Raw genomic sequence first — 27,858 nt, forward strand, 5'->3', positions numbered from 1 at the left:
TGCCTATTTCACAAGCCTTTTCTATTAACTGGCAGGGACAAACGCCGTGTCTGGCTCTCCAGCTCCTCCAGTCTGAACACTGCTTTAGTTATTTTGCTACAAGACTGGCATAAACAAGAGAAATGGTGGATTTTGTTTTTCAACCCCCTGGCTGTTTTCTTTCCCCTCCCATTGGCATCTATTTTTGAACAGGGAAAAGCAGACGTTGCACAATAGCTTTGCCCACCCGTCTTATTTTTGTTTGCATACCTTTATCTGAATAACACAATGATAGGGAGCATTTTAAATAATTTGGAGGGACACTGTAGACTTGTAGATTTGTTCTGGATGCATGAGACCCTTGTTTGATTTTTAGGCCATCTGCTAACTGGTGCTTGTTCAGAGGGAGTCTGCAAGATATTTGATTCACTTCTGATGCAAGAGACATCGTTCCTTCTGGAATGAAAGCCAGACCTGCTCCTGCCAGCAATGCCACATACTCTCAAGATGTGTTCTGAGGATGAAGCACCTCAAAAAGGAAGATGTAAAATGCTTAAAATTTAGTAAAATGCTTAGATAAATTCTCCTTTAGGCAAGAAGCCAACACACTGATTACGTTCTTGTGGTGTTCTAAAAGATAGAGGTTCTTGTACAATTACCATTTAATGGTTGGGACAAACAACATTAGACTTTTTTAAAACAACAAGATTTTTAATTTCAGACACTTTTTTCCCAATTTTCTAGAAAGCAAATTAGACATGTAATTAGATATGTGGTACACTTCTGAAAAATCTCATTATGTTTGCATTTAAGATGCATCCTTTCTTGAAAAGCTGCCACGAGTTCTTTTGTCTGCGAACACACCGGGCCGTTCCTTTCCATGTCTGTAACCTGGGGAAAAGAAAGCTAAAGCAAAGGTCTGATGTAGTTTATCTGGAAAAGTGAAATAATTTTATTGATCTTGGGATAGAGCAGGACTTTGCTGATTTTGAAAACGGGTGTTTATATTCTCTCTCTCACCATATAACCGTGACATTAACAGCATTTCAGGTGGGTTTGCATTTTCTCTTGCAGTTGCAGGTTCTTTGTAAGGTCTGAACAGATGAGTCAGTTTGATGAATGCTTGGAGGAACGGGACTAGCAGTGCAGGATGGACCACCTTCGGCTGCTTGGTGTAAAATGCACACAAACCACAGCTCACCCGTGCACTTTCTTATTATTTCAGCCTGGACACGGACCGGCACCCACCCCGCGGGGCTCACACTGCCTGCGGCTCCACACCGCGCTCCCACCCTTCCCTCTCCCTGTGCCCCAGCCCCTCTGCCACCAGCTCCGAGCGCTGAGAGCGAGGCAGGGACCGGACCCGAAGGCAGAGGGACCCAGAAGCACGGCCGGGCACCCCTGGGGCAGGAGGGAGCCGTGGCCGTGGAGCCGGGCCGGGCCGGGCCCCGCCGCCATTTCGCAGCGCCCGGCGGGGCCCCGAGGCGGGCCCAGCCCCGGCAGCGGCCCCGCTGCGCGCGCAGGAGCCCGACCCGGAACCGCTCGGCTCGGCGAGGAGATGGCGGCCGTGTCCGTGCTGCAGGCGCCCAGCGGCGGCTTCAGCTTCGACAACTGCGCTCGGTGAGGCGCGGGGCGGCCGGGACGGGGGGCGAAGGGACGGGCGGGCTGCGGGGCTCGGGGCTGGGAGCCGGCGGAGCCCCCGCCACCGCCCACCCGGCCTCAGCGCTCCTGCCCCTGTGTTGCAGGAACTCGCTCCTGGAGGCCGAGCTCGCCCAGAAGGGGCAGCGGCTGCCGGCGGCCCGCAAGACCGGCACCACCATCGCGGGCGTCGTCTTCAAGGTGAGGGGCGGCGGAGGGCTCCGGGCGGGGCCGGGCGGCGGGCAGCGGGCCGGGCCCCAGCGCTGCGGCCCCGCTGAGTCACGGCGAGGCCGGGCCCGGGGCTGGGGCCGAGCCCCCCGGGGGGGCCGAGGCCGGGCTCTGGGAGTCGTTTTCCCCTTGCTCAGGATGGCGTGGTCCTCGGAGCAGACACGAGAGCGACGGAAGGAATGGTTGTGGCTGACAAGAACTGCTCGAAAATACACTTCATTTCTCCTAACATCTAGTAAGTGTGGAGTCGGTTGTTGCGTGGAATTTTTAGCTGTCCCCTTTCCGCCAGCAATTATTAAGGTGTTAAAAAACAATAATTCACATTTATTAGCCAGGCTTGCTCATTTGGGGCATCTTATTCACGTTTAAATAGGCTGTCTTGTTTCATGCTCTGAAAATATTAACTGTACGGGAACTTAGTTTCTTCAGTTTTGCAATGAGGGAAAGGGATGCACAGACTGCAAATGCTGAAAAGAAAAAAAAAAAGTCTTAAGGAGTTTTAATTACATGTGCTGCTCATTAGGATTACCGGTAGCAAGGCCATTGTGTTTCAGGAACCCTAAACACTGTCTAGGGATGGACACGAAGAAAACCCAAGTAGTTAAAAAGAGTTGAATGACTTCAGGCAGCTTAGAAAGAAAAAAAGAAGTTTAAATTTGTTGAATAGACCAGGCAGAATGCTCATAGAGGCACAGAGTTACTTGTTTCCCCTCCCCGCCTCTTCCAACTTGCTTGCAATATTTCCCAGTTGTTGCGGTGCTGGAACAGCTGCAGATACTGATATGACAACTCAGCTGATTTCTTCCAATCTGGAGCTCCATTCACTGTCTACTGGACGACTTCCACGCGTTGTCACAGCTAATCGAATGCTAAAGCAAATGCTTTTCAGGTAACCAAATGTTCTTCTTATATATTAATAGTGCCGTTAAAACTACCACCTGTGACTCAAGCTCCTGTGAACGCATATCCTTACTTAGCCTACCTAACCTCCATAACAAGACTCTAGGAAAGGCTGAAGAGTTGCTCCATCAGTGATATTTTAGAGAACTGATCCTACAGTTGTGCTGTGTCGATAGCATTTATACTGCAAAAATATAAGGACAATACTTTAATGAACTGTTGATCACAACAGTGAAAAATGATCTGTATGTTTTTTGTGACAAGACGGCTGGGCCAGTAATAATCTTGTAAATGCAAGCTTTTTAAATTGAGAATTTTATGACCTGTAATAGAATCACGATATGAAGATACATTTTATTTTCAAAGGAATAGAATGACTAACCATTTGAAGCTTGCAGCTTCTGTTAATACAGAATTCTGCCGGTGGTTTAGTGAGATATAGTAATATAACAGTTGGAAGTTGTACTGCAGTTGTCCTAAGGAAAACTTACCTGATTGCTTGGCTGATTGGAAACCATCACAAGTATGGGAGTTGTACCTCCTAAATAGCAATGCGACTTAAAATGTGCCATTATTGAGGGAATGTTCTTCAAATCTTTAAGCATTGCAGTATTATTTTAATACTGTTTTTTGTAGAAGTAAAGAATGCTGTTGAAAGAGAAAAAGAATGAAACAAGCATATTCATTTAGAGAGATTGTTCAAACTATGGAAGAGTCTCCAGCAGAGTGAAATAAAGCCCTCTTCTCCCCAGCCCTGCCAGCTTTGTTCAACCAAGTGACCTAGATGAATTACAGTAATCCAGCTCACTTGCTTGATGCTGTATTGCTGGGCAGTTTGCCTTAAGCATGTCATAAGACAATGAATTAAAAAGTTAAATCAGCCAAGAACATCTCATGGAGGAAACGAAGGAATATATTTTCTTTGAAGTCTCTAAATATAAACTTAATTGCAGATACAGGAATTTCATGCAAGGCTTGAAAACTGTTCTGAATTCTCTCCCTGTCAGCACAAATGTATCTTCCAGCCTCCTTGCTTGTCCAATGCATGCTTGTTCTGGTTGACAGTGAAATATATAATGTTAGCTAATTTCTCAATTTAGGCTGTTGCTCACAGATAGTAAAAGCAGTCTTCTGTTACGGAGATGTACCTGCTGTAGTCATGGAAGAATTCTGAAATGCGTGCATTGTGTTTGAAACGAACAAAAAAGCACAGCTTTATCATAGGTTTCCAAGTTCACGTATAAACATTGTCCCTAGGTATCAAGGCTACATCGGTGCTGCCCTGGTTTTAGGGGGAGTGGATGTCACAGGACCTCACCTTTACAGCATATATCCTCACGGATCAACTGACAAATTGCCTTATGTTACCATGGGTAAGTGCTGGCTCCTAAGTACTCTGACACAACTCTCAAAAAAAAAAGTAATTTTTACTTAAATTCTGTTGTTTGCTGTGAGCTGTGCAGAGCTCAGACTTCAGAGATAAAGCTGTACCCGTGTTTTTACAGCAGGTGAGATGTTCTGTTTTGAATGCTTTAAGGTTATGGGCTATTATACTGTCTAAATCTTAAGCAACCCAAAAATGGTATTCAGAAACCTGATGTGCAGATAGTGCTAATTTATGGTTCATATAAAATCTTGCTGGGGAAATGCATTCTTCCTGAAGTTTGACTGCAGTTCGATTAGGAATAAACGTGTCTTGCTTCTCATCTGGACCTATTTTGTTTCTTGCTAGGTAGCAGCGGTGTTTTAAGCAAGAAGGAGCTTCATTGTAGTTTATTTACAATGTATGATTGGTTTTAATTACGATACGGAGCTTCTCAATAAGAAGGTTATGTCTATTGCTGGGGTGGCAACTTGACAGTAGTAGCCTACTGTCAGGTTATTAAGTCTTAACACCATAAGTCTTCCATCTGTACCTTTTCTGTAATAGCACTAATTTGAACTATATGTAACTGAAGTATTTATTTATTTATTTATTTATTTAATGTCCTGCAAGCTGATAGCTAATTTTAAGCATGAACCTTCTTCCTGCTCCTCCCTTGTGAGGGCTGTGGAGGAGAAGTTCTTTCATCTTCCTGGCCTTCTGTTTTGTTGGCCAGTGGTAGCCAAGTTTTAGCTTGCTTTAACCACATGGTTTTCACCTCTTGCTAAGGAAAAGATGAAGGTTCCTCGAAGAACCAAACCAGCCCTTAGTCTACATGGTGGTCTTGCTTCTTTGTGTCATTCCCTTCTCTTCTTTTGAGATACATAGTATATTCCTCTTCAGCTGTTTTTTCAACTTCCTATTCAGTGTTTCCTGTGGTCCTTACACTCCAGGAACTGGTTTGTCAGTTTCAGAAATTGACATTTGCAACTTGAAAAGGAATCATCTGGCTTAAGCAAGCATTGTTTACTCCTGTAGTTTGATACAAGTGTTGTGTTTGAGGGCCTGCAGACTGTGAAGATCCCTTCTTTGCTATTACTGCTAGCAGTTTGTGTTCTAAAAATGAAGAAAAAAACAGCTTAAACAGTAATGTTTGTCATGCATAATGCTTTCATTGCCAACAATTAGAAAAAGCAAGCAAAAAAGCATTTCTGTATACATCTCATTCAGTTCTGGATTAGGGAGTGTGATACTGAAAACTGAAAACATGCTTCCTACTCCCACAAAAACAGATGAAGAAAATACCTACAGGAGAGAATTAAACTTTTGAACTCCTCAGTGGTGCTTTGCAGTAACAAAAATCTCACACTGAAGTGGCTCTTGAGCATAAGCCTGTTTAGTTGTGATCTCCTTGATAGAACACTGGAGGCCATTATGAGTATTTTTAAGAAGACGCTATTGCAGAATACGGAATCTTCATTCAGCTTTAATCTTAATTTGTGAATTTAACTTGTAATTCATACTATATCTTAAAACTATTCATTGGCTGTGTCATCTATATCTTATAAGCTGGAAAAAGTAAAATTCTAAACATAGCCAGGGTTGCAGTTGGTCTCTGAACTCAAAAGAAGACACACGTTTCAGATTTACCTTTCATTTTGAAGACTTGAATGATTTTTAAATGAGATCTTGGTTTCTGCAGAGTTGCAGAAGTGTAATGTAGAGTCCACATAAATCAGAAAAGCAAACTGAAAGCAGAAAAATGAAATAGGTCAGTTTAATAAGCATGATTTGCGCTATGTAGCTTTTATGCTGACTCTGTGATGGGAAAATACAACTTCAGTTTTCCTTAATCTTTTCCTGTTTGTGGTTGTTATCTCTAGATTAAATGCCATTAGCTATATTCTTGGAAATTTTAAAGCTTTTTTTTTTTTTTTTCCTTCTGGGTCTTTCTTAGACAAAATGGCTACAAAATCTACAAAAATGGCTTTTCTGCTGTTTGGAAGAGCAGGAACCAGAAATGCAAAAACCTGTGGTTTGGGGATTTTTTCCTGAAATGGATTCAAAATGCCACCACAACACTAAGAACAGAAGTTCTTAGTGAGCAGTTTTTGTAGAGTTCTAGTACAGTGCATTAAACTAAACCAGCTTTGTTGTAAAAACAGAATTTATGCTATAGGCTTTTTCATTTAATTGTCAGAAAAACGTGTACTTCTCTGGGACAGGGATTTTGCTTGCCCATTCTCTGAATGTGATTAAGGAAGTAGTGGGTTTTAAAAAGTGCCCAAACTATTTGTTAGGGCTTGACTTAACTGAGTTTCTTGTACCAATTCATTTGACCTTCAGGCCATCACTTTCTTTGCATTTGTTTTCAAATTTTCGTTGCATGTTGTTGAGAATTTTAAAGAGATCGCAGCCTGTTTTTATCAGAGCTTTAATATTCATCATTTGTTAGAGCTGAAGATGTTTAAGAAAAACTTTGAGATCACGTTTTTAGCATGCAAAAAAAAAGTCTTTGAGAAGGCTGGAGGAAACACAAAGATTCTGGTGTAAGTGATAAACCAGGGTTGTGTATATGAATATCTCAAATGTTCAGGAGATGGAGGCTTTGTGTGGGACAGTGAAGTGTGCATGTGGTAGCTATTCTGAGAAGCCGTGGCCTCTGAACTGACTTGCTTTGCTGGAAGTTAATGAACCTATTTTTAACACGCAGCCTTTAACAATTAAAGCTTTCCATCCCTTTGAACTAGTAAAACAGTACAGCTGTTAAACTGAGTGATGCGGTTAACTCTGGGCATGAGAACTGTGGTCCTTACAGAGATTCTGCAGCGGTGGCACTGTACCGATAGATGGTGCCATTACCTTAGCAATTGGCACAGGACTTGTTTGGCAGAGAAAATCCGTGTAACAGTCACGTTACGTGATGTCATTGTTTAGCCTTTAATAGAAAAAAAAAATAGTGTAAATGTCTGATTCTTATAATTGCCTTATGTCCAATATTGTAGTAAACTGTAAAACCGTAAATGACTTTAAACTGCTAACTACTAGGAGTTGATTGCCTGAATAAAGTCGCACAGCTGCCGTTATGTTCACGTGCCTATTTTACGTGCCTACTTCTGTGCCTATGCTTTCAAAGCTTTAAAATATGGTATTTCTGAAAATCCTGGCCATTCCTCTCTCTCTACAAAAATAACATAGTGGCAGAGCAAGCTCAAGCAGGGAGTAGGTTCTCAGTGGATTAATTTTACTCTAGTTTAAGCTTTGATTTGCTGTCAGCTGTGCCAGATCTGTCTGGTGATTGCATGTTACTTCTGTCCATGCTTCCACACAAAGCCCTTCTCAGCACAAATGTTCTTTACCTTTCTATAGGCAGTACACTGATACTACTTTGTCTAATGACTAGGATATATTTTAGTAACAGGAGATCTGCTTACGCTTATAAATGAAAGAGAACTGAAACAGCAGAAAATGCATCAAAGGTCAAATCAGAGATAGTAATAGGAGTTGTATTTCTGTTTTATGTAGACCATAATGTTTTTCCACAGATGTTTGAAGGGTGGTTTATTAAATCAGGATACGTATCTTAGACCAGTCAATTTCTGTAAATGAAATTCTTAATGGGAAATGTTGTTGAGGTGTTGGGTTATTTTTGTTTTTAATGTGCTGAAATATCTTGCCTTGAATGTATTTGTGGACAGATAGAGTGATGTCCTCCCTTGCAAGGCAGATTTAAAAGATACTCAGTGCTTACTCAGGAGTGAAAACATCAAATTAAACTGTTTATGCTGACAAAGGACAAAATTGGATTTCAGCAAACGATGCAAGATTGTCTGATTGCTTGGCTTGTCTAGGAAAGCTTCTGGCCAAGACTTATAATGAAATGCGTGCATAAAATTAAACCACTTGAAGTCTGTAGTTCAGCTTTTGGAAACAGTAAGTATGTTCCAGTAGTCTCTAGTGGCAGAAGCCAGTCCCCTGGTACCTGTGTTGCTCCATATTCATAAATCAGCTCTTCATGCATTGGCAATGTTGTCCTGCCGAGCAAGCAGTACCACCGCTGAGACTCGGCCCCTCGGCCAGGAACCAGGGTGAAAAATGATCCCGATCGATGGGGCTGTGGAGATCACCGAATTTTTACCTAGGATGAACAGCAAATTGAATAACAATGAGTGCGTGTGAATAAATGCCCTGTCAGGGAGCCCTGACACTGATGGATTAGGAATTGCTGAATGTTACTCTCGCACGGCTGTGCGCATCCTCCGCTGTGGCAGGCTGAGGTAGCAAACAGGTCCTTGGGTGATGAAAACAGGCTGTGCTTAGCAGTGAGGAGTTGTCCTCGGTGAGTGCTCTGCTAAAAAGGTCCAGTTCATCTGTCGCAGAAAAGCTCCTGCAGTTGCAAAAGACAATGGGAGTCGTTAGCTCGATTTTCTGCTGGGTATCAACAATTATCTTTTACTTCAAATCTGATACTGAAGTGGTACGACTCCTTGTGTAAATGCCAAAGGCATTATTACAGTCAAGTCCAGGAATTTTTGAATAATTCAGTTGTGAAAACTTATTAAATGACCAGTCTTTCTTAAAGGAGTAAAGCAAAACAAACAAAAAAAAAACTCATGTGGTCTTTAATGAAGTTCTCTGGTTTGTGCTAATTGCAAGACTGAAAAGTATTTGCTTTAGAATACAACTTTGCATCGCGGTTTTTGTAGGTCTTTATTTTTTGGCTATTGGTGTTTTTATATCTTTAGATGCCAGATTAGTATTTCCTGAATATTTACTTAGTAAGCATGGTTTACTGAAAATGAATGTGAAATAAATTCTTCGGAATTGATAAGGCGCTTTTTTCGTCTTTCCCAAGGTGTTGAAGTAACATTGCTGTTAGTGTGTTTAATAAGTCCAGCTGAAAGATTTCTGTATATTATGTAACACAAATACACAAAGACTTTACCAGTTGTATTTGGTTTTAATTACCCTTATTGCTGATCTACAGAAGAGTTATAAACATCGTTTTTAAAAAAAAAAAAAAAATCCAGCCAAAAGAAGTTTCTGTTTCTGCACTGGTCGTGTGGATTGTGTGGTGCTAAGTTCCTAAACTTAACAACAAGTTACCTATCTCAAGCTAAGATAAATAACTGTTGAGGTATTTTCTGTGCACGCTGTGTGGGACCAGCAGTCGGCCCTCCGGGAGCACAGCGGGTGGATTGAGGCTCCCTGCCTCGGTGTGCTACAGGTGGCTGCGGTAACTCACCTCTGTAATGGTTTTCAGGCAGTTCGTATTGCTGTTGTCAAACAGCAGCTGATTTGTTTGGATGGAGGAGCTCAGAAGTTTCCATATATTGGTGTTCCTAAAAACACAGTCCTTACAGCTGGTGCTAGGAAGAGTAAAGAACTTCCATTGTGGTAGCTAAGATTACCAAAATCTGTTTTTTCGGAGAATGTTTAGCTGTGTTGCAGACTTCTGCTAAGGTACTGTTTTTTTTTTTACAGGCAAGCTTATAAAACTTACGTTGGCATTTATAACCAGTCGAGGAAAAAAATTGAGTTTAAGCAGCTTTTCCAGCATTGCTTCCTGTTCTCCTTGGAATCTTGATTTTTAGATGTAAATGTTTACATGTAGTGATAATTAAGTACATTTTCAACAACTCTTCTACAACCTAGGTTGTAGGACCAGCTACATTTGCTTATTTAAAGCTGATATTAAATTTGATGTTTATTTGCATCTTGCTAATGTGGTGAGATAGTTAACAGTACAAATTTCATGTATAAATGATTTAGTGTAACATAAGGATCTTCTTTTCCTTGCCAAGTCTCCTGAGTTCTTGTCCATGGGTTCTTTTGTGAACTTTTTTAAAAAGAGAACCGGAGGAATAAATCCAGGCTAAGTGTGTCACGTATGAAATTACTGGATTATTAGCATTATTGATTAGTTTTTGTCAGTAGAAGTTTTAAGAAACGAAGACCATTTTTTTTTACCTCAGTAGTTTTAATGTAGGAGTTTGTGAGATGCTAACTTTATATTTTATTTATTGCAAAATCTTTTAGGCTTCAAACTAACTTTGTTTCTAAAGAAACCTTCTTGAAGGGTAAGGGTGTTTGTTTTCTCGTTCTAAGGCTTCCCATTCTGCTTATGGTAGGCCTTCTGAGTGCATTAAGAGTATGGTCTTAGCTTGAGACCATATCCCAGATTATTTTTTTAACCTTTCATTAGAAATGTTCCAGTGTCATTGTACAAAAGGAATTACGTTATGGTTTAAGTCCTGTATTTGTTCTGGAATGCACCTTATTTTGACCTTGTTTGAAGGATCAGTAAAATTCCTTTTATTTGGTGATTTGTTCTGTGACATCAGCTGTTTGTATCAGCAGTTCATTTCTGCTATTAGTTGCTTAAAAGTCCTTTTTATTCCCAGCTTCAGCATTTAAAAAATGGAAACGCACATTGCTCCAAGGTGTAAATGAATAGTCATAGCCTGTAATACAAGTACGCACTTAGAGTGTCCTACTGCTTTTAGATGTGATGTATTTGGTACTGTAAAGGTAATGATCCTCAACCACAGCAATATTCTGTAACAGCAATATCTGTCATATTCATTGGGATTACCATGTTCATTGATTTGTGTCTGTAAATCTGCTGTTTCTACCCTTTAAATTTGATCTATAATTGGACCTCCTTAAATGGTTCAGATAAGGTAGTCTGTATTTTCTCAACAGTGTCACTGTCAGCTTCTCCTTTTTCATTATACATTCAGCAGACTTGATAAAATCAGCAGGACACCTCATTTGAAACTGTTTAATCGCTGCCTTTTTCTTTCACTAAACCATTGAGGTGGTCAAGCGATATACACAAATCATTTTAAATAGAAAATATGGCTTTCTCTGTGACCCAGCTAAACAGATAGCAGTATGCAAAAGAAGTTAAAAAGTAATAAATGCCAAAAAATCTTCTAATTGGAGTAAAAAATTGCAGGTAACTTTATTCACTCCCCAAAAGTAGCACATGCTGAAATATGGCTAGGGCCACAGACAGACGAGATCCCTTCCTGAAGATTCACTCTGAACAAAGCACGTTCATAGTTTCCAGTAGTATTGTACTGCTTTTTGTATTCGTTTATGGAAAGTGTATTTGTAACACCTGCAGTTAGTGCTTTGGGTAGGGATGGGCTACGTAATGTTATTGTACTTGCAGCATGGGCTTTAGGAGAAGTAATGTTAAACTCGTGATGTCATCTTTGTCATTTTGTCTATTGAGTTGTTATTGTTGAAAGTAAAAATAATGGCATGAAATAAATGTGTAATAAACTGTTAGATATGGGAAATAACTTGACGGCAGCAGCCAGCAACCCGGTTACCACTGCTGGCTTACTCGTCCCCTGTACAAAGGCGGCTGTGCTGGGACAGCTCGTTAGGGCGATCTGTGCCCTCTGGGCACCCCAGTACCCAGTGCTGAACCCTCTGTGGGTCGGGGAATGGAAGAGCAGGAGTTGAAGCTGGCATTCAGGTAACTCACTTTTGCTGACCTCATTTTCATATCTCAGTGTTTACAGTGACAAAAAGGCTGTCGGGACAGGGAACACAAGTCTGTGTATACCAGATAAAAAATTCAGGATTAAATTAGGTGTTGGACCTCAAGAGGTAGACACTTGTAGTAGTTGTAAGCGAAGGTAGACTTGCAGTCTGATTTGTGTTGTTGATTATTTGTTACCTTTTCTTTAAAAAATTAATGAGAAACAACCCAAAATCGTGTATCTAAATACGTTGGCTAAAGAAGTGTCCTAATTTTGTTACCATAGGTTCTGGATCGCTAGCAGCTATGGCCATTTTTGAAGATAAATACAAACCAGACATGGAGGTAAGAAATCATTTTTCTTTTAGTGTTTATTTGTCTACAGTAATTCTCATGACATGAAGAATTTAAGAGATTTGCTTTAAAAAAGATAAATCTGCTCAAGTGCTTAAAATATATTAATGTCGGCGTAATGTAAACCTGTAAACAAAGATTAGGGGATACAAAATTTGAATAAATGTTTAATGTCTTTCAAATTTAAGTATGGAAAAACTTTTATGATTTTAATGTAGATGAAAGCTTGAAAAACATGTACGTTACTAATTATAGTTGACTCCAGGAATTTAACAGCCTTTGCATAGTCAGTTTTGCTGTTTTTTTTTGCTCAGTAGTCAGGCAGTCTCTTTATGCAACTCTCAGTCTTTAAAAGAGAATAGATGATTGTAAAAATAACAAAATATGTTCCGGTAGCATAGGAAACCAGTTAGATTTTGGGTTGACTGGCTATGTTCAGAACTAGCAACTACATTCTTGTAGTTATCTACTTAAAAGCTGGTTATTGGAAGACTTGGTTGAGTTGTTTGTGTTTTGCCAATGATCAAACTTGAGAAACGTTATGGTTGTTCATGAAAGAGAATCATTAAGGAGAGCTATAAAAGCTGGAGTGTCTTGATGAAGATCAGAATAAGTTACTGTTATTTTTTTTTTTTAAATGAATTTATCCAAGGACATTATTTTTGTATTCTCTCTAGTATTTCATTATGCTTACTAGCACCATGTTCAGTGTCTGCTAAGCTAAAAAATGGTGAAAAATCTAGTTATCTGCAGGCTTACAATTGATGGAAAAAAAAAAAACACAAAACAACTGTAGAGCTTTCTGTGACCATATTTGTAAAATGCCTCAGTAGTTTCAAGACCCCCTTTAAACCATGTTAATCTCTTCAGAATTTGTGAATTCTCCTCCTTATTCCAGTTAATAAGTTCACATTAAAGAAAAAAAATGAGAACTGAACACAAAATCAGAAAGTGAACCCATTGAAATGACTTGTAACACTAACAGTTGCAGTCATTTGAGCGTGAAATACACAAATAACAATCTTACTAAATATTCAACATTGCTGAATGGCACACAAAAAGTTGATGAACTTCAGAAAAGGTCTTCAGACGTTCCTCATCTTTGTAGTGCAACTGCTGTGGGCTATTTTCTCCCCTCCAGATGTTGCAATGACTACAGTGTATTTTCTGGGGATAATCCCGTAAGTCTTGAGCTCCTCACTAAAACTGATCAGTTAAATTTTACATTTAAAGCATGTCATATGTTGTTATATATATGAAATAGTTGTGGTTGTGCAAACTTAAAAAATGCAGTAAGACGAGGATTTGTATGCTGCTTCAGTGTTTTAGAAAGAAACTGGATTTCTGGCCTCCAGTATATTTATAAATGCTATCAAAATATTGGAACCTTTCAATAGGCACTCAAGTATCTTCTGTAAGTAGCATTGCACTAGATAGCTAATACAAAGAACCACTAGGTGTAGAGGTAGTCTTTCTACTCTTTTTTTCCCCTCATACTGCTGTGAGAATGACACAGTCTCTTTTCCAGCCTCTCCTGTGACTATGCACTTGGCATGTGTGCTATTCAGACTGAAAACATGGACTACAAATCCTTGGAATCAACAGCTACAGCATAATAGTCCCCTTTCAAAGATACAAATGTCAAAGAGCTATGCTATGAAACTAAAAATCTTACCTCATTCTCAGCTAGTTTTCAAGCTTGTATTTTAAGTATTTCTTTGTGTAAGAGCAACCAAAAATGCACCCAAAATTGGTAAATTTCCAACTTTTCCTGTTTAGAAAGGTCATCCTAATTAAATTGTCTTCATACACAACCGTAAATGGCAGCAGATACTCACTGTTAGAACAAGCATGTGGAAACACAGCCTACCAGTTTGTTGAAATAGATATTTAGATGTTTGAGGCTTGTGTGCAAGCTTCAAACCCTTAACCCTTCCTTTGTTTTTATGAGACATTCTGTTGTCTAATAATTTAATAATCAGAATATCTAAACCAGCAAAGTTTCAAGTGGTAGAGCTCAAACTGTACTTTGAAACACTTCTTCATGCTGTTACAGCTGCCATCTTAAAATATTTACTTTTTATGCCAGATTTATTTTTTCCAATAAAATAACCAAATAGCACGTTTCTATTGAAATTAAATTAAATCTGAACCACACTGTGCATTTTGTGTAAAATTTGCTATGAAATGGCAATGAAGATTAAATTTAAAATTCACGGAGATTAATTTAATGAAATGGGTAGAGGATTAATATTTTTCTGTCAAGATCAATACTGCTTTCTTTTGCACTAATTGTCAGAATATCTTGCTAGGGCTACTGAAGGGTAGTGGTGTGCTGCAAGACCATCACATCACAGAAAAATGATTCAAAGGCAAACTGTCCTGCACCCTCTGGTATCGACTTGCAAATTAGCATCTGGAATGTAATTAAACAAGCTTAATGAAAGTAGCAGCTGAATACTACTGGAAAAGACAATCAGCTTTTTTCCCTCTGATATATATTCTGTACTATTGAAGCTGATCACCAAACACATCGCATGAGCACAGTTAAAAAAAATTAGCATTTATTTGAAGAATAGGAACTGTTTTTCATTCTGTTATGCTTTTGGCATGCACTGGTGTCCCATGAGAGCCATGCCACAGCAGATAGTGCACAATATTTATAAATCTATGACAGGCAATAATAGCAACTTGAAAAATTCTTTTGCTAGAATTTCAAGTTGAGAGCTGCCAAAAGCTGAGAGGATCAAATCTGCAGTGGCAGCTGCTGTGCCCTACAGTTAGAATTGTAGACTTTGAAGATTCTCAACTTAAAAAAAAAAAAAAAAGAAAAAAAAAAAAGAAAAAGGAAAAAAAAAAAAAAAAGACTGCAGGCTTAGCCAATTTTTGCAGGTTTCTAGAGCCCTGGCTCTCTGCCTTTTGAAGATGAGTTGCTGAAGCTTCTACCACTGCCTGAGGCATGCTAACACCAGCAGGATGTGTTTTTTTCCACAGACTTAGTGTGTCTTCAGATTTAAGTAGCACATGCTTTATCAATGCCAACTGTGATGGTCCTTTCCCTGGTTGCAATGCCGGGAGATGATCTTTACCCAACATCCTTCAGAGAAACTGCTAAGATGGATGGTGACGTACACAAGTGCCACTTCTGCAGTCTGATTTATGGAGGCATGTTTCATTATGAAGCAAGTGCTGGCCTCTAGAGGAACCATTATAGATTGCTGAAGATGTGAACACTTTCAGCCCTGAAGGCCTGTAGATGCTTCAAAATGTAATGCCAAGCACCTAACTACTGTGGAACAATATTAATCTGTCATGTGGGCAGCTATAGATCTACTTTAAAAAACATAAGTGGAAGAACAGCACATCTAATAGAGTGTTTTGAGCTTAGATCTTTCATTGCAGCCAATTTTTCTTTCAGCAGAGTAGCCATATGGTTTTTAAACCTTAGTCAGAATTTGCAAATACGCTCATGCCTTCCAGTGTTAAACAATAGTGAAGAAGTGCTCTGAAGCAGTAGATATGGCAACCGTCATGATCTGGGAAAAAAAGTCTGTCTGTGGTATTAGATGCTGGAATCCTGGCTTTCTCTATACTGTGGTTGTTGAATTCCTAGGGAAACGGGGGAGGGACGTTATATATTTTGTCCTGGTATTTGACTTCCCTTTGAAAAGTAGAAGGTTTTTTGTCTGTAGAAGAACTACTTGATGTGCAGTGAGGCTATACTGTAGCTTCATGTTTAAGCATGGACACAGGCTGTCTGTAACTTTCTTTTTTGTATTTCATCAAAACAGCCAAGTTTATTAAAGGAGGATCTAAAAGGAAGAGAATGAGTAGAAGCCACAGAAAGCAGCATTACTGCAGAGAAAAAATAAAATATGTCTCGTAATGAATTCAGGGGCACAGAATAGGTGGGGAACAATGGAAGGGGATAGAGTCTGGCAGCTATTTAGTAATTACATCTGAAATGGATCGTTGCAAAAATGTGAGATTGTATTTACAGTCATTTATTTCACCATTTGTAGTGCAGCAAGAAGTCAAGCAGTGATGACGGAAAACCAGAAGCTCTGAAGGGCTAGGAGTGGATTTGAAAGGGGTCTGGCGGTGCTGTGACTGTGTTCCCCTCGAAGCACAGACGCTGGCCCTCGTGCAGGAGTAGCTCTGCTGTCCAGGAGTTAAAATATTTTGGGTCCTGCCTTCCCACCAGAGACATGGTCCTTCACCTGGTGGCCAGATTTGCTTTTGTGACCGTTCCGCAGTAACTGCCTTGGCTGACTTGCTTGGTTTTGACAAACCTGGGTTAGGGAGCAATCTCACGAGCAGTCCAGCTGGCAGATTTGGTAATCCCCTGTAAAAGGAGAAAGGAGAAGCAGACCAGCCGTGGGAGGTAGTAACCTTTTCCAGCTAATGGTTGCGACTGTCCGAGTAGGTGTGCTCACAAAGAAACTACAGAAAGGAAGAGGGCTGAAAGTGATCTAGGTTTAAAATGCGTAGTCTCAGGCTATTCTGGTCCACAGTTTTGTTCCTGGCTTTGCCACTGGTTTTTGAGGTACGTGAGGGCAGCCCTATCCCCCCAGAGTGAAGGAGCTGTGGCATAAAGAACGGCTTCCCCGAGGCTCTGTGTGCACTGAATGTCTTTGCTGTATCAAAGGGAAGGTAGTATGAACGCTAGTTTCACCACATACTTCTTATTTATTTATCTTACTGAAATAAATACCAGGCTTAGTACAAAATATTAGGGAAACATGCCACTTTCTTCCATTTTTAAACAGCTGACATACAGATCATTCAAAAATGTTTCTGTGCGTATATTTCCTACTGTCCCTTGATATGGTGGCATTATTTTTGTTTATTAGCTGCTGAGAATAATACGGAGCTATTTTTGGAAACTGCCAAAACTCTCTAATCTTCAACACCAGTTCTCATCATTCTTATTTAGACGGCATCTGTGTGATTCGGGGCTCAGGAGCAATGACAAGCTGCATATGAATTCTGTATTCATTAGTGATGGTGATCAAAATGCCTGTGTCCCCGCCATAGGGCTCAGGTGTGCAAGTCTGCAGGCTAATCCCACCAGCTGACATTCAGAGGTTTAATGACTCCATGGGAAGGTGACCACTTGCTGGGAGGTTTGTCGGCTGAACTCAGACAGCAGACAATAGAGATCAAGCCAGACTATCAGAGTTAAGCTGGAGAGCCTGCCTGAGATACTTGAACTCCTGTTGGTGTCAAACACAGAGATTAAGTAAATGGAAAAAAAAATCTGACTCTGGGAACAAAAATAAGTACTTAGTATTTATGTGCTCTGTATATCTGTTTATTTCATTACTCGGTGACAATAACGGAGGCTGGTAGTGGCGTGTTTTCACTGCCTTTTGCTGATGGAGCTCTCACTGACACAGATTTCATGCTTTCCTGTGTTATTTTCTCCTTCAGGGACCTGAATTTCCATGGGTAAATACCAGATATTACCACAGACATCCATCCAGAAAATAAAGGCTTCCCGTGCTGTTTCTTACTTTTTTAGGTTAAACTTAGTGTACCTGAGCTCCGTTTCTGCTCGGTGCGTTGGTCAGTCGGTTCTGTTCTCATCTGCCGCAGGATTGTGCCTTGGATTGATCTCCATTGTTGAACCTATGTTAAATGGGAAATACAAACCTGATTTAAAATGGTCTGTGCTGCTCCCTAGCTTTGTGGGCTCTGAAACGGCTGATGTTACTGGAGAAGAGTTTTGAGGTGTGCTTTTGAATCTATCAAAGTACAATTTCTGTGCAGAAATCAGGTGGGAAACTGCCAGCAGTATTAATCTGGGTTACCAGTAGTACCCCGTAGCACTTTCTTCTAGGTTTCTGTTGATGGGCTCTCAAAATAAATGAATTTTGCCTCGTTTTAAATTGGGCCTTGCTGCATGACAAAGAGCAACCATTTCTTCACCTTTACGAAAGTAATGCTTAAACTTTGTACGTAATAATGTAGACGAGGCAGTCAGAAGCAGAGCTCCATGTTAAGAGATCATTTCACTGCAGAGGGTCGATGTAGGACAGGTAATTATTTTTGATGCATTTCTCAGGAGCAGGTGTTCCTGTTTAGATCGTTGCAGTTCGTATATCTCCCATAACCGCAGAGCCCAGGCAAAACATGCTGGAAAATATTTCAGGTGGCACGGACACGAGTGCTGTCCTGCAGCGAGGACTGCGGAGGCAGAGTGCGTCCCGTGTGAGCGGAGGACACCGAGTTGGTGTGAGGCTGAGCAGGGGACTGTGCCTGGGCTCTGGGGGGAGGTGTCCTGTGAGCCAACGAGGCGTATGGAGCTTTTTGGTGTATTTAGGAAGAAAAAATTACCAGGGCCGAAGACTTTTTTTTTTTCCTTTCCCAAACAAAATGTTCACCTCCATTCCCTTCCATTGTTTTTTAGTTTAGGTAATAGTCATGTGAAAGTTAATTTGCTTTATTTGAAGCCAGATGTTATAGCTGAATATTCATCTTTTGCTGCACAGTACTGAGGCATAGATTTTTGGTTTTATTCCCTCCATGGTTTACATTTCTTGCTACGTTCTGGCAGCTGAGGTTCAGTGCCTTAGTGCCAGGTAGTGCAGTGGTACAGAAAGGGTACCGCACCGCGCCGGGTGGAACTCGCAGCATGGCAGAGTTTACAGCTCTGTTGGTGAGTTCATTTTATTCTGAGAATTGATTCCCTGAAAAACATGAACTTTACACAAACAATAGATTAAATGTGTTTTCATATTAATTCTTAGCTCAAAGTATGGAAGCAGTATTAAAAGAAGCCCTGCAGTTGGGAGAGGAGCTTGTGATTTAATTCTGTACCAGCGGAGCTATGCATTGTACTGGTCTCCTTGTAAGGAATGAAATATAGGAACTAATGTTATTGAATAGGAGTTCCGAATCATATAAGTTTTTTGCCTTGGCAGGTAATTTGGCATAAATTGTTAATGTAAATCCAGGTTAGTGGGGAAGACATTATTTTACTAAAAAAGATAAACTGCTGATTAATTCAGTATAGAACTCAATTACAAATTGAAAGTGTCTCTGCGGGACGCCAGTACCCTAAAGACAGCAGATGTTGAATTGATACTCCAGCATATTTCACACTGGTATGAAATATTAACATGGTTTATTATACTTGTGTGGTGTACAATATCAGAAAGGGGGAGGTGGCGATGAGCATGGGCTTGCAGGCGTCTGTACCAATGGAACAAGAAAAAAATGTAATTACTGAGAATAGTAATTAGGGACTTAGGTATATTTTATTTGAAAATATCTTAGTAAGAACAGTTAGAAAAATAAACATTTACTAATATATTATTCACAACAAAATTTGCATCAAATGCAATACAGAATTATCCGATATATTAATGAATTTAGGTAAATTTGCGTAAAAACTTAAATACGCTGAGGTTTAACAAGGCTGCTAGGTCACTGCTGTGCTCTGATTTCTTTTTTGCATAATTTTTTGCCTATGCCATTTGTGCTGAAAATTACTTCCTATCAAAACTAAATTTCCTGCGTTTTTTGTGTAAAGTAGGCAGTGTGTTAACCCTCATGTATTAATAACCCAGGGTTTTAAGCAAATTATTTTTTTTGTCTTTCAAGGTATTGGATCAGTGATGGTGCCACAGACAGTCTGTGTAGAGTTTGCATTTGAGAACACTCCAAGTTCTGAAGGGAAAAGTGGTGTAGTGGCACAAGGAGATGCAGGAATGTATATAACTTAAATTTGGTTGTGCTTTATTTCTATTTATTTAAATAGAAGTCCGAACTTTAAAAACGTGCAGAGAAGGTAGAATTCAGACAAATGCAATTAAAGTTACCCTATTGTGAAAGCCATTCCTAACAGAAGGCATGATCCACAGCATTCGACAGGGTGTGTTCTAGAGAGAAAATTGTAATCGTATTTAATAGTCTTCGAGTCCTTTTAATTTTTCCATCACACTTACTGAGAATATTCAATAGTTTCTACCCTTTTTTTAATGCACGAATTGGTGTTTGCTCCCAGGACCCATTTTTTGTCTCACTGCTACATGTCTCCCAGATGCTGCTAATCTTTACAGATTCTGATTTTCATAATCCTTCTGCCTTACTTTGTGACTTTTTAGAAAATGAACAAAAGCTGGTGGTGGAAGGAGCAGGGGAGGGGCTAGAAAGACTGACTTCTGAATTTGTTCATCTCAAAGCTGAAAGAAAAGCAAGATACAGTGATTGTAGCATCGTTTATGTATTTTTATAAAACAGATTTATGAAACATACCGTATTTTTCATCTGCTTATGAGGTACTGCTTAAAATTCACGCTCTTTTTTGGTGAAGACTTGTGAAACCCAAGTGGTTGAAATTACAAGTGCCAGCCCCTTTCCAGCTTCAAGGGGCAGCCAGAACAAATTCATTCTCACTAAATGGAGCCTTTCAACGTCTCCTTACAAGGAAAAAAAAAAAAAAAAAAAAAAAAGCAATATACTTTGCTTCCCAGTTTTGCTATCTCTTTGGATGTACCCGCAGATTTTAGCATTGCTTCCAGTTACGTATTGATCTCTACCACGATTCCTCCCAACAGACAGACCTGCACATCCTCCCGCATGTTGTAGTCTGCTGATTACTCTTCCAAAGTCTAATTATGCTTCTGTAGGTGCTTATGTCCTTCAAGAGGTATCACTTTCCTAGCCTCCAATTCCCAACACTTCTTTATAGATTTTTTTTTTTAACCATCTCTGCCCTTCCTGGAGCTTCCGATTTCTTCCCCTCTGCTTCCTTCCATTCTCTTCCCACCTGCCCATCCGGTGGATTCTGCCTTTCAGTAGGACGTACTTTTTACATGGCAGAATTTGAACAAATCTCATTCTGCTGTAAAAGTCGGTTTTGTTAAATGTTTTTAGATTTTTTTTTCTTACAAAAATTGTTACGCCCAATAATATTCATTGTATACTAATATTCATTGTGTACTAAAATTTAAAATTCTTACTGAGACTTAGATATTTGATACATAGTGCAGTTCTCCAACGCTAACAGGATACTGGTGACCTGCAGAAGCCATTCATTCCTTTTTGGTAAGAATTAAAAAATAAAAAAGCTTTCTAGAGTTTTTAAATCTGGAAAAGACATCTTGTTAACTCGCTTGTGAAGTTTTTTTTTAAAAAATAATTTAGGAAATAATATTCACAGAGCAGTTCAGCTGCTCCCTTTACTGTTGTAGGCATCATGATTAACTTGTTTAAAAGCTATTAGTAAAATAGTATTAACACGAGGTAGAAATGTCCACATCTCCTGTAGAAAAGTGTTTTTTTTACTTCAGTAGTATTTGAAATCTGGAAATTGCTTAAGTGAGAGGAGAAACTTGATTCAAGTCGTATACAAGAATAATGTGGAAAAGTTCCTTATTGGTGCTGTTTGGGACTTGCACCGTAGCAGCTGTAGAGAGGTAATCTATCAGTTCTTGAGTGTCTACAAAATGCAACTCTCCAGATAACAGGTTTAAAGTAAAGATTTAATACAGTCTCTATCTACTATGATGCTGCAGTGACAGTTTAAAACTCATTCTCTAAATCTCAGCAGACTTTATAGCTAGCAGTGGGCTCATATAAAGCTTAATGGCATTACAACACATAAATCATCTTTTAAAGATGCTACCAGTAGCTCCAATATTAAATGCAGACAATTGTCTGTGTTATAAATAATTTATCAAACACCATTTCAGATTAGCCTTTCATGCTGAGTTATTTATTTTAGCCTTTACTGTACTATTCCTAAGACGCGTTTTGAAAGATCCATTACTGGTCAGTTTAATGAACTTGGGGGTCTGTTTGCTCCCCCTCCAGCACTACGGTACATCTGTGGTGACCATTACGTGGCTGATCTGGACCTCTTTGCGCCTTTTACAAGTGCTGCCCATTTGTCATGTAGTGGTAAATGGAGCTGCACATTGGAGTCCTGGGACACATTGCGTGATGTAGTGATGGAGACAAACAGATAGCTCTATAAAGCGCTGCTTGTCACAACTGACTTGTATTACAGTACATCACTCTTGCTGTAATCTCATTTAAGAAGCAGTGTGGACCCGAGAGAATGATATTCCCAGTTAGCTTGGTCTTTGCAACCATAAAGTAGGAAGTGCTCCTTTTATATACTCTGAACTTTTAGGGTTTTTTAAGATTAATTATTACAGTGACTCATTCGTGCCCCTACACTTAAAACTGTGTCAGCACTTTTCACCATAACCCCCTGTTTTCGGGTTGTAAAATAGCAGCCCTTGCTAGAACTTTGTATGCAGCATCTCTATCAAGGATATATTTTTTTTCCCTCTCGTGGCTGTTCTGGTCATCTTTCTAAATTATGGAAAGGGGAGGAGGGGTAAACAGAGCACTGTAGGGTTTTCTATAATTAAAATTATTCCAGGTTCCCAAACTGGAATAGGCTGCACTATATCAGATGAAGGAGCTGAGATTACATTTTAGACCTTCCCAGGGTAACAGATGCTGTAGTGTGGTTACAGCTGAGCTGTGTTGACTGTACCGGTCATTTAAGAACTGTTTTCATTTTGATAACAGTAGATTAATAGAGTACATTTTAAGAAATAATAAAAAAAAACTGAGTTGACTCTGCAAGATTTTACATAATTCTTAAAAAAAAAAAAAAAAAAAAAAAAAAGGATTAAAGGGGGAGGGGAAGAAATGCTTACTTTCTGCTTTGTTTTTCCTAAGCTGTGATGTTTCTCTTGTACCAGCACCTCAAATAATAGCTTAAAATGTTTCTGGTTTTGCTGCCACTTAAAAAAAAATAATAATAATAATTGTGCATACACTATTGTTTGTCTTAGTAGTATTGTGAAAATAAATGTGTAAAAAACAGCACAAAACACATCTGTACAAGCAGTCTTGTATCAGCTGAAGGAGAAAGCACTTGCTTATCAGGGCTTTACTATCGAAACACAGAGGAAACGCACAGGAATTATTTTTACAGCATATCTGTTTTGTTTTAGTCAGCTTGGTGGAAAGTGTAATTCAGTGGAAGAGGGTTTCTTGTTATTAAAGGTTGAGGCTAATACAAACTTAGGCTGTTTAATAGTTTACTGAAAAAGCCCCACTCTTGGTCAGTACCCTAATGAAGCTGTTAGAAGAGGAACACTGCTATTAACAAGTTCTTTTATAGAGGGCCATTGGAGAATGCGGAGTATGCGCTGGGAGCAGACGTGATTGTAGCTGAGCTAATTTTGGGCTCCTCTTCAGCTGCACTTGTACGCTGGGGCTTGTGCAGCTGCCGTCTGAATCAGAGGCACTGGAGGAGCTGGGCTTTTAGCATCGTGATTTTCATGGGCAGGATAGTGGCAGGGAGGCCTTTAAAATGAGGCAGATAAAAAAGGTGCCTCTATCAGCATCAGCACTGGGTGTTTGCTCTTTCATTCATGTCTAATGGCAGAAGATTATTGAGATGTGGGAAAAGCCAGCAAAGTGACGGAGAGTGGCTGCAGCACGCAGTTACTGCTGTGATCGCATCAGGATAGCTGTGCAGCAACGGCCATGACGAACTTTAAGCTAAAACTGAGACAAAACTTCTGTGTTCATGGTCTTTTTTCAGTCTTACTCTTAACTCCTTGGAACAGGCCTGCTCTGCTCATGGGGTTTCTTAAGTTCTTGCGTATGTTGGAGAAAACCTAAGCTGGCGGCGAGGGGCATGCTTTGTGCTCAGGTGCGTATCTGAGAGGCACCAGAAAAGATGAAAATGGGGTGGGTGTAGGTACAGGGGGCACCGCTGCCCTGCAGCCTGACCCTGCTGCCAGCAGGAGGGGGCACGGGGCAGAGGCAGTGATAGGGAGCTGCAGGGAGCTGCATGGTGCTGCTGGCGTGATGGCAGGGACACGCAGGTGCTTGGACCAGGCGCCTGTCTTTGCGTTTTGCAGGATGTAAATGAATGCAGCAGGAAGGTTGCTCTGCAATATTTATGCTCGCTATCTTTGGCTACAGTGTAAAGATTTGCTGTTTTAAGTTCGTTTCTAATATTGCTGGATCTGTGACTTTCAGCTTTTGGAGTTGCTTTTGCGATTAAAATAAGCCCTCCTTGGGAGCTGTAGAGGGAGCCAATGCAGCTGTAATAAGAAGAGGTTATCGGGCGTATCAGAACTTGGACTTCTGAGGCCTGTACGTCAACACTCACGCCGTTTATTTGGGGATGGGGCATGAAGATGATTACAGATCTGTTGTGATATTTGAACGGAGAGTTTTGATGATTTTGAAATGTTTCTTTGTAAAAGACATTAAACTGAACGTTGACGTGTTTGTGTAACGGAGATGCTATTGTGCTCTGTTTCAGACTATTTAGACAGCCTCCAAATAATGTAAAAAAATAATTTAAAAAATCCTGTTATGTGCAGCATGCGTAGTTCACCAGCTGCATATTAGCACTTTCTTTTAAAAGGAGATCATACAAAACCTGAAAGAATGTGAACATTTGAACTTCTGCAGGATTAGTGCGTGGTTTCAGCAGCAATAAAAAGTGAGCTTTATTTCCTGTTCTAGTTTTTGATTTTAATTTTGCTACAACTAGGATTCCACTTTGTACTAAAAAAAAGTAGAAATACATGTTTTAAAATACATAAATTTAATATTATGCTTAGTATATATATTATGCTTTAATTACCTATGGAATTTCTGAAGCCTATAGCAGAAGAGGGACTGTAGCAAACTTCCCATTTTCTCTTCTAAATGCTAAGAAGTCGATCACAAACTGCAATATTTTGATAAAGCTACCTGGTTCTGCCAGGGTGTTCAGCCAAGTTTTCTGCACTTGTTTTCAGGACTGGAATTAAAAATATTAGTAGGCTACAATTCAGTGCAGAGCTAGGCTGCCTTGCAGCGCAGTTACAGAATATATTTTGTAAACCAAGTTATGTTCCAAAATCATACAAATATTTTTGATACTGCAGAAGAAGAGTAAGTAGTTCCTACCTAGGCAAGGATTATAAGTACACTACTATGGATTTTTAATTTGTATGAAGCTGTTACAAGGGGCACTATAGGGAACTTGTTTGTGTGCACAGAAGCCTGGACAATAAAATCCACATGTTTAATTTCTCCACTCATTGAGATAAAAATCTTAATTTTGTTTCTTTGACTCTCTTTACTAAATCTGATGCCTCTGTCTTCAGGGGAGAGAGGGATGGAGCCTGAACAGGATGAAGGCTGTCCCACTGTTCAGTAGGCTGTTGTTCATGCTCTGTAGTCCTTGATGATTATCTCATTTATTGTGAGAGCTCACAGCTTCCAGTGTCACATGGACAAACATTTCTGTGAAATGCCAACACTTGTGCAATGACAGCTTTTTTTTTTTTTTTCTAAACTTTTACAGGAAGAGGAAGCCAAACAGCTTGTGAGAGATGCCATTGCAGCTGGCATATACAATGATCTGGGCTCTGGCAGTAACATAGATATCTGTGTCATAAGCAAGAATAAGTTGGATTTCCTCCGTCCATACGATGTGGCCAACAGAAAAGGCGAAAGGTTAGTGTTTCTGAAGCTCTGTGTTACCTAGGCTGCTCCTAACTGTTCTTGTTTTCCATAGTACTAAATTTTGTCACAGTGCTCTCTAGATCTCTGTACTGAATTCAAGCTAAACAAGAAAACAAAATTAGTGGCTGTGCTTGGCAGTTGACAGGAGGCTTAGTTGCATTTACAGGTGTGTGAAAGAAACTAATTGCTTACCTGTCACCTCTTTGCTATGTTGAGAGACTGCTCGTGGAGTTCAGGCAGTGTGAGTGTGATGAAGTTTCACATTTGTGACTGAATAGATACATCAGGTAGCAAGAAGGTCCCGCTTTGCATGTTTGCTGAAATGTGTGGTGCCCGAAAGACTCGTGGCATCACCATGCCTGCTGCAGTTCTGCCTAATTGTAGCATGGGGATTTGAAAAAGGAGCACGTGGCGCAGTCCAGCCTGTCATAGGTGTTATCTATGAGCTCACTGCAGGGATAAAACCCAAAGAAAACTGCAGAACTCTAGCCTGGGTCTGCCACGTTGTGTTCTAGTTCTAGAAGTATTTTCTAGCCTGTGCCTGGAGAACATAACCTATGTGAGATTGCTAAGACAACAAACCGATGTTTCGATAATTTCGATAACTCTTCTCATAAATTAAAATTGTCCAGAAATGTACAGTAAATTGTCCTTTCACATTACAGTTAATAGCTAAATATGGCAGTAGCAAGATTTAAGACAAAACTTGAGTACTAGTTTATGTATAAATTAACTACAACTGTTCTGTGTTATGAACATTCTTGCTTTCCTAATGAAATAGTGCCCTTAACCACTTCAGCTGTGTAGAAACCTGTGCTGCTTTCCAGCTCTTCCCTTTTGCAAGCCCCATCAAAAAGATCCATTTCAGTATGCCCACCCCACCCTCATTTTATGGTTCTCAGTATTCATTGCCTGTATTTATTGAAAATGACATTATTCTGTGACTTGTTTTGAATGATTGTAACACAAATCTAACTCTGGAAGTTGCTGGGAAACAAGGTTACATTTAAGCATGTAATATTGTCTTGCATCACTGAGAATATTCAGGATACAGAGGTGCTGAGATTCTCAAGTGAGCAAAATTTGAGTGTTAGCAGAGCTGACAAATTTTACCTCTAAAGGCTCAGATGTGTTGTTTGGTGAACTACATTGCCTCGTCAGTGAAATTACAGCCCGCAGGGCAGTTAAAGGATTTTGTGATACATACGTTTATGTTATGTGTAACAAGTCATGCAGCTTTTCAGTACGCTACCAAAATAGGGGACTTTAAAGAAATCTCTTTTCCCCTTCTCTTTAATGCAGGTGGCCATAGCCAAAGTCCAAATGAATTGCACTGCTTCAGTTAAAAATCCTCTGGCTTTCTTACTGTGCAAACTTGTACACATGACCCTTTGTTCTGAGCAGAAACTTCTCACTATAGAGGTGGTTAGCCAGAAGAATCTTCACTGACATTTTAAGTGAGCTTATGGCTTCTACTGTGTAAATGGGAAAAGAGTGACACCTCCTTTACAGTCAGATGCAGCAAAATTTCTGAAATATGGCTTGATTACAGGCAGTTTTTGTGTTAAATGTTAGCTACAATTAGCATGGAAACCCGAAGTTTATACACTGGTAAAATTAATCTAGAGATGAAAAAAAGCTTGTGCTTTGAGCAGGAGTACACAGCAAGAATGGCCCATGCTATAATGAGATCCCACTTATTTCTACAAAGTAGCCTTTCAAGTTACCTGCTACCTTTTTTTTTTTTTTTTAAAGACCATGCATTTCATAAAAATGCTAGGTTAGCTCAAACTTTATTAGTTGTTGCAATCAGTTTAGATTCTAAAATAAGCACAGTGTCACTCTGGACTAGTGTAAGAAACTTCCATATCACAGAAGGCTAATTAGTTCTGAACTTTTAAATGAGTTTTCCTAGGTAGTACCATTATTCAGCTTAACTTTCACTGTTTTCTTTAACAGGTATGGTAGATACAAGTGTGAAAAAGGAACTACTGCTGTTCTCACGGAAAATGTTGCACTCCTGGAAATTGAGGTGGTGGATGAAACTGTACAAACCATGGATACTTCCTGAATGTTATGTGCAGCCTTTCTGTGTCACTGCATATGAACGCTAGTTATGTTTCGCTTTTAGAAGCCTTCCTGCTCAAAGAGAAACATGCAACTGCTACAGAATAAAGAGGGCTCTGACCATTCTCCTAATTAGTGTTTCATAGAGTGCTGATTTCTTTTGCTGCTGCTCCATTCTTACCCCTGATCAAAACACAGGACTCATACAGAACAGAACTGAAGCATCTTACCACTGTGAAAATAAGTTACACGCTACCCAAAAAGATCAGGAGAGCTAGATTAACAATTAACAGGAGAGCTAGAAGTGTCCAACATCCACACTGGT

The 27,858-nt window shown here is 39.8% G+C and overlaps 1 protein-coding gene across 1 annotated transcript; it reads left to right on the plus strand.

The window, feature by feature from the left end:
* The first annotated feature begins 1,509 nt into the window (after positions 1-1,509).
* PSMB7 (proteasome 20S subunit beta 7) lies at positions 1,510-27,665 on the plus strand. The gene is made up of 8 exons (XM_032200184.1): positions 1,510-1,599; positions 1,725-1,818; positions 1,983-2,080; positions 2,594-2,734; positions 4,003-4,118; positions 11,893-11,951; positions 25,306-25,457; positions 27,426-27,665. The coding sequence occupies exons 1-8, from the start codon at positions 1,538-1,540 to the stop codon at positions 27,535-27,537; spliced, it is 834 nt and encodes a 277-aa protein (XP_032056075.1). The 5' UTR covers positions 1,510-1,537; the 3' UTR covers positions 27,538-27,665.
* Positions 27,666-27,858: the final 193 nt, after the last annotated feature.

This window comes from Aythya fuligula, chromosome 19, assembly GCF_009819795.1.
Source record: "Aythya fuligula isolate bAytFul2 chromosome 19, bAytFul2.pri, whole genome shotgun sequence".
Classification (NCBI taxonomy): Eukaryota; Metazoa; Chordata; class Aves; order Anseriformes; family Anatidae; genus Aythya; species Aythya fuligula.

Bases quoted from the DNA above. Each gene is read 5' to 3' on its own strand.
- PSMB7 (XM_032200184.1), top strand. From the start codon at position 1,538: ATGGCGGCCGTGTCCGTGCTGCAGGCGCCCAGCGGCGGCTTCAGCTTC. The intron at 1,600-1,724 runs GTGAGGCGCGGG...CCTGTGTTGCAG, and splicing joins AGCTTCGACAACTGCGCTCG to GAACTCGCTCCTGGAGGCCG. The intron at 25,458-27,425 runs GTTAGTGTTTCT...TTTCTTTAACAG, and splicing joins GCCAACAGAAAAGGCGAAAG to GTATGGTAGATACAAGTGTG.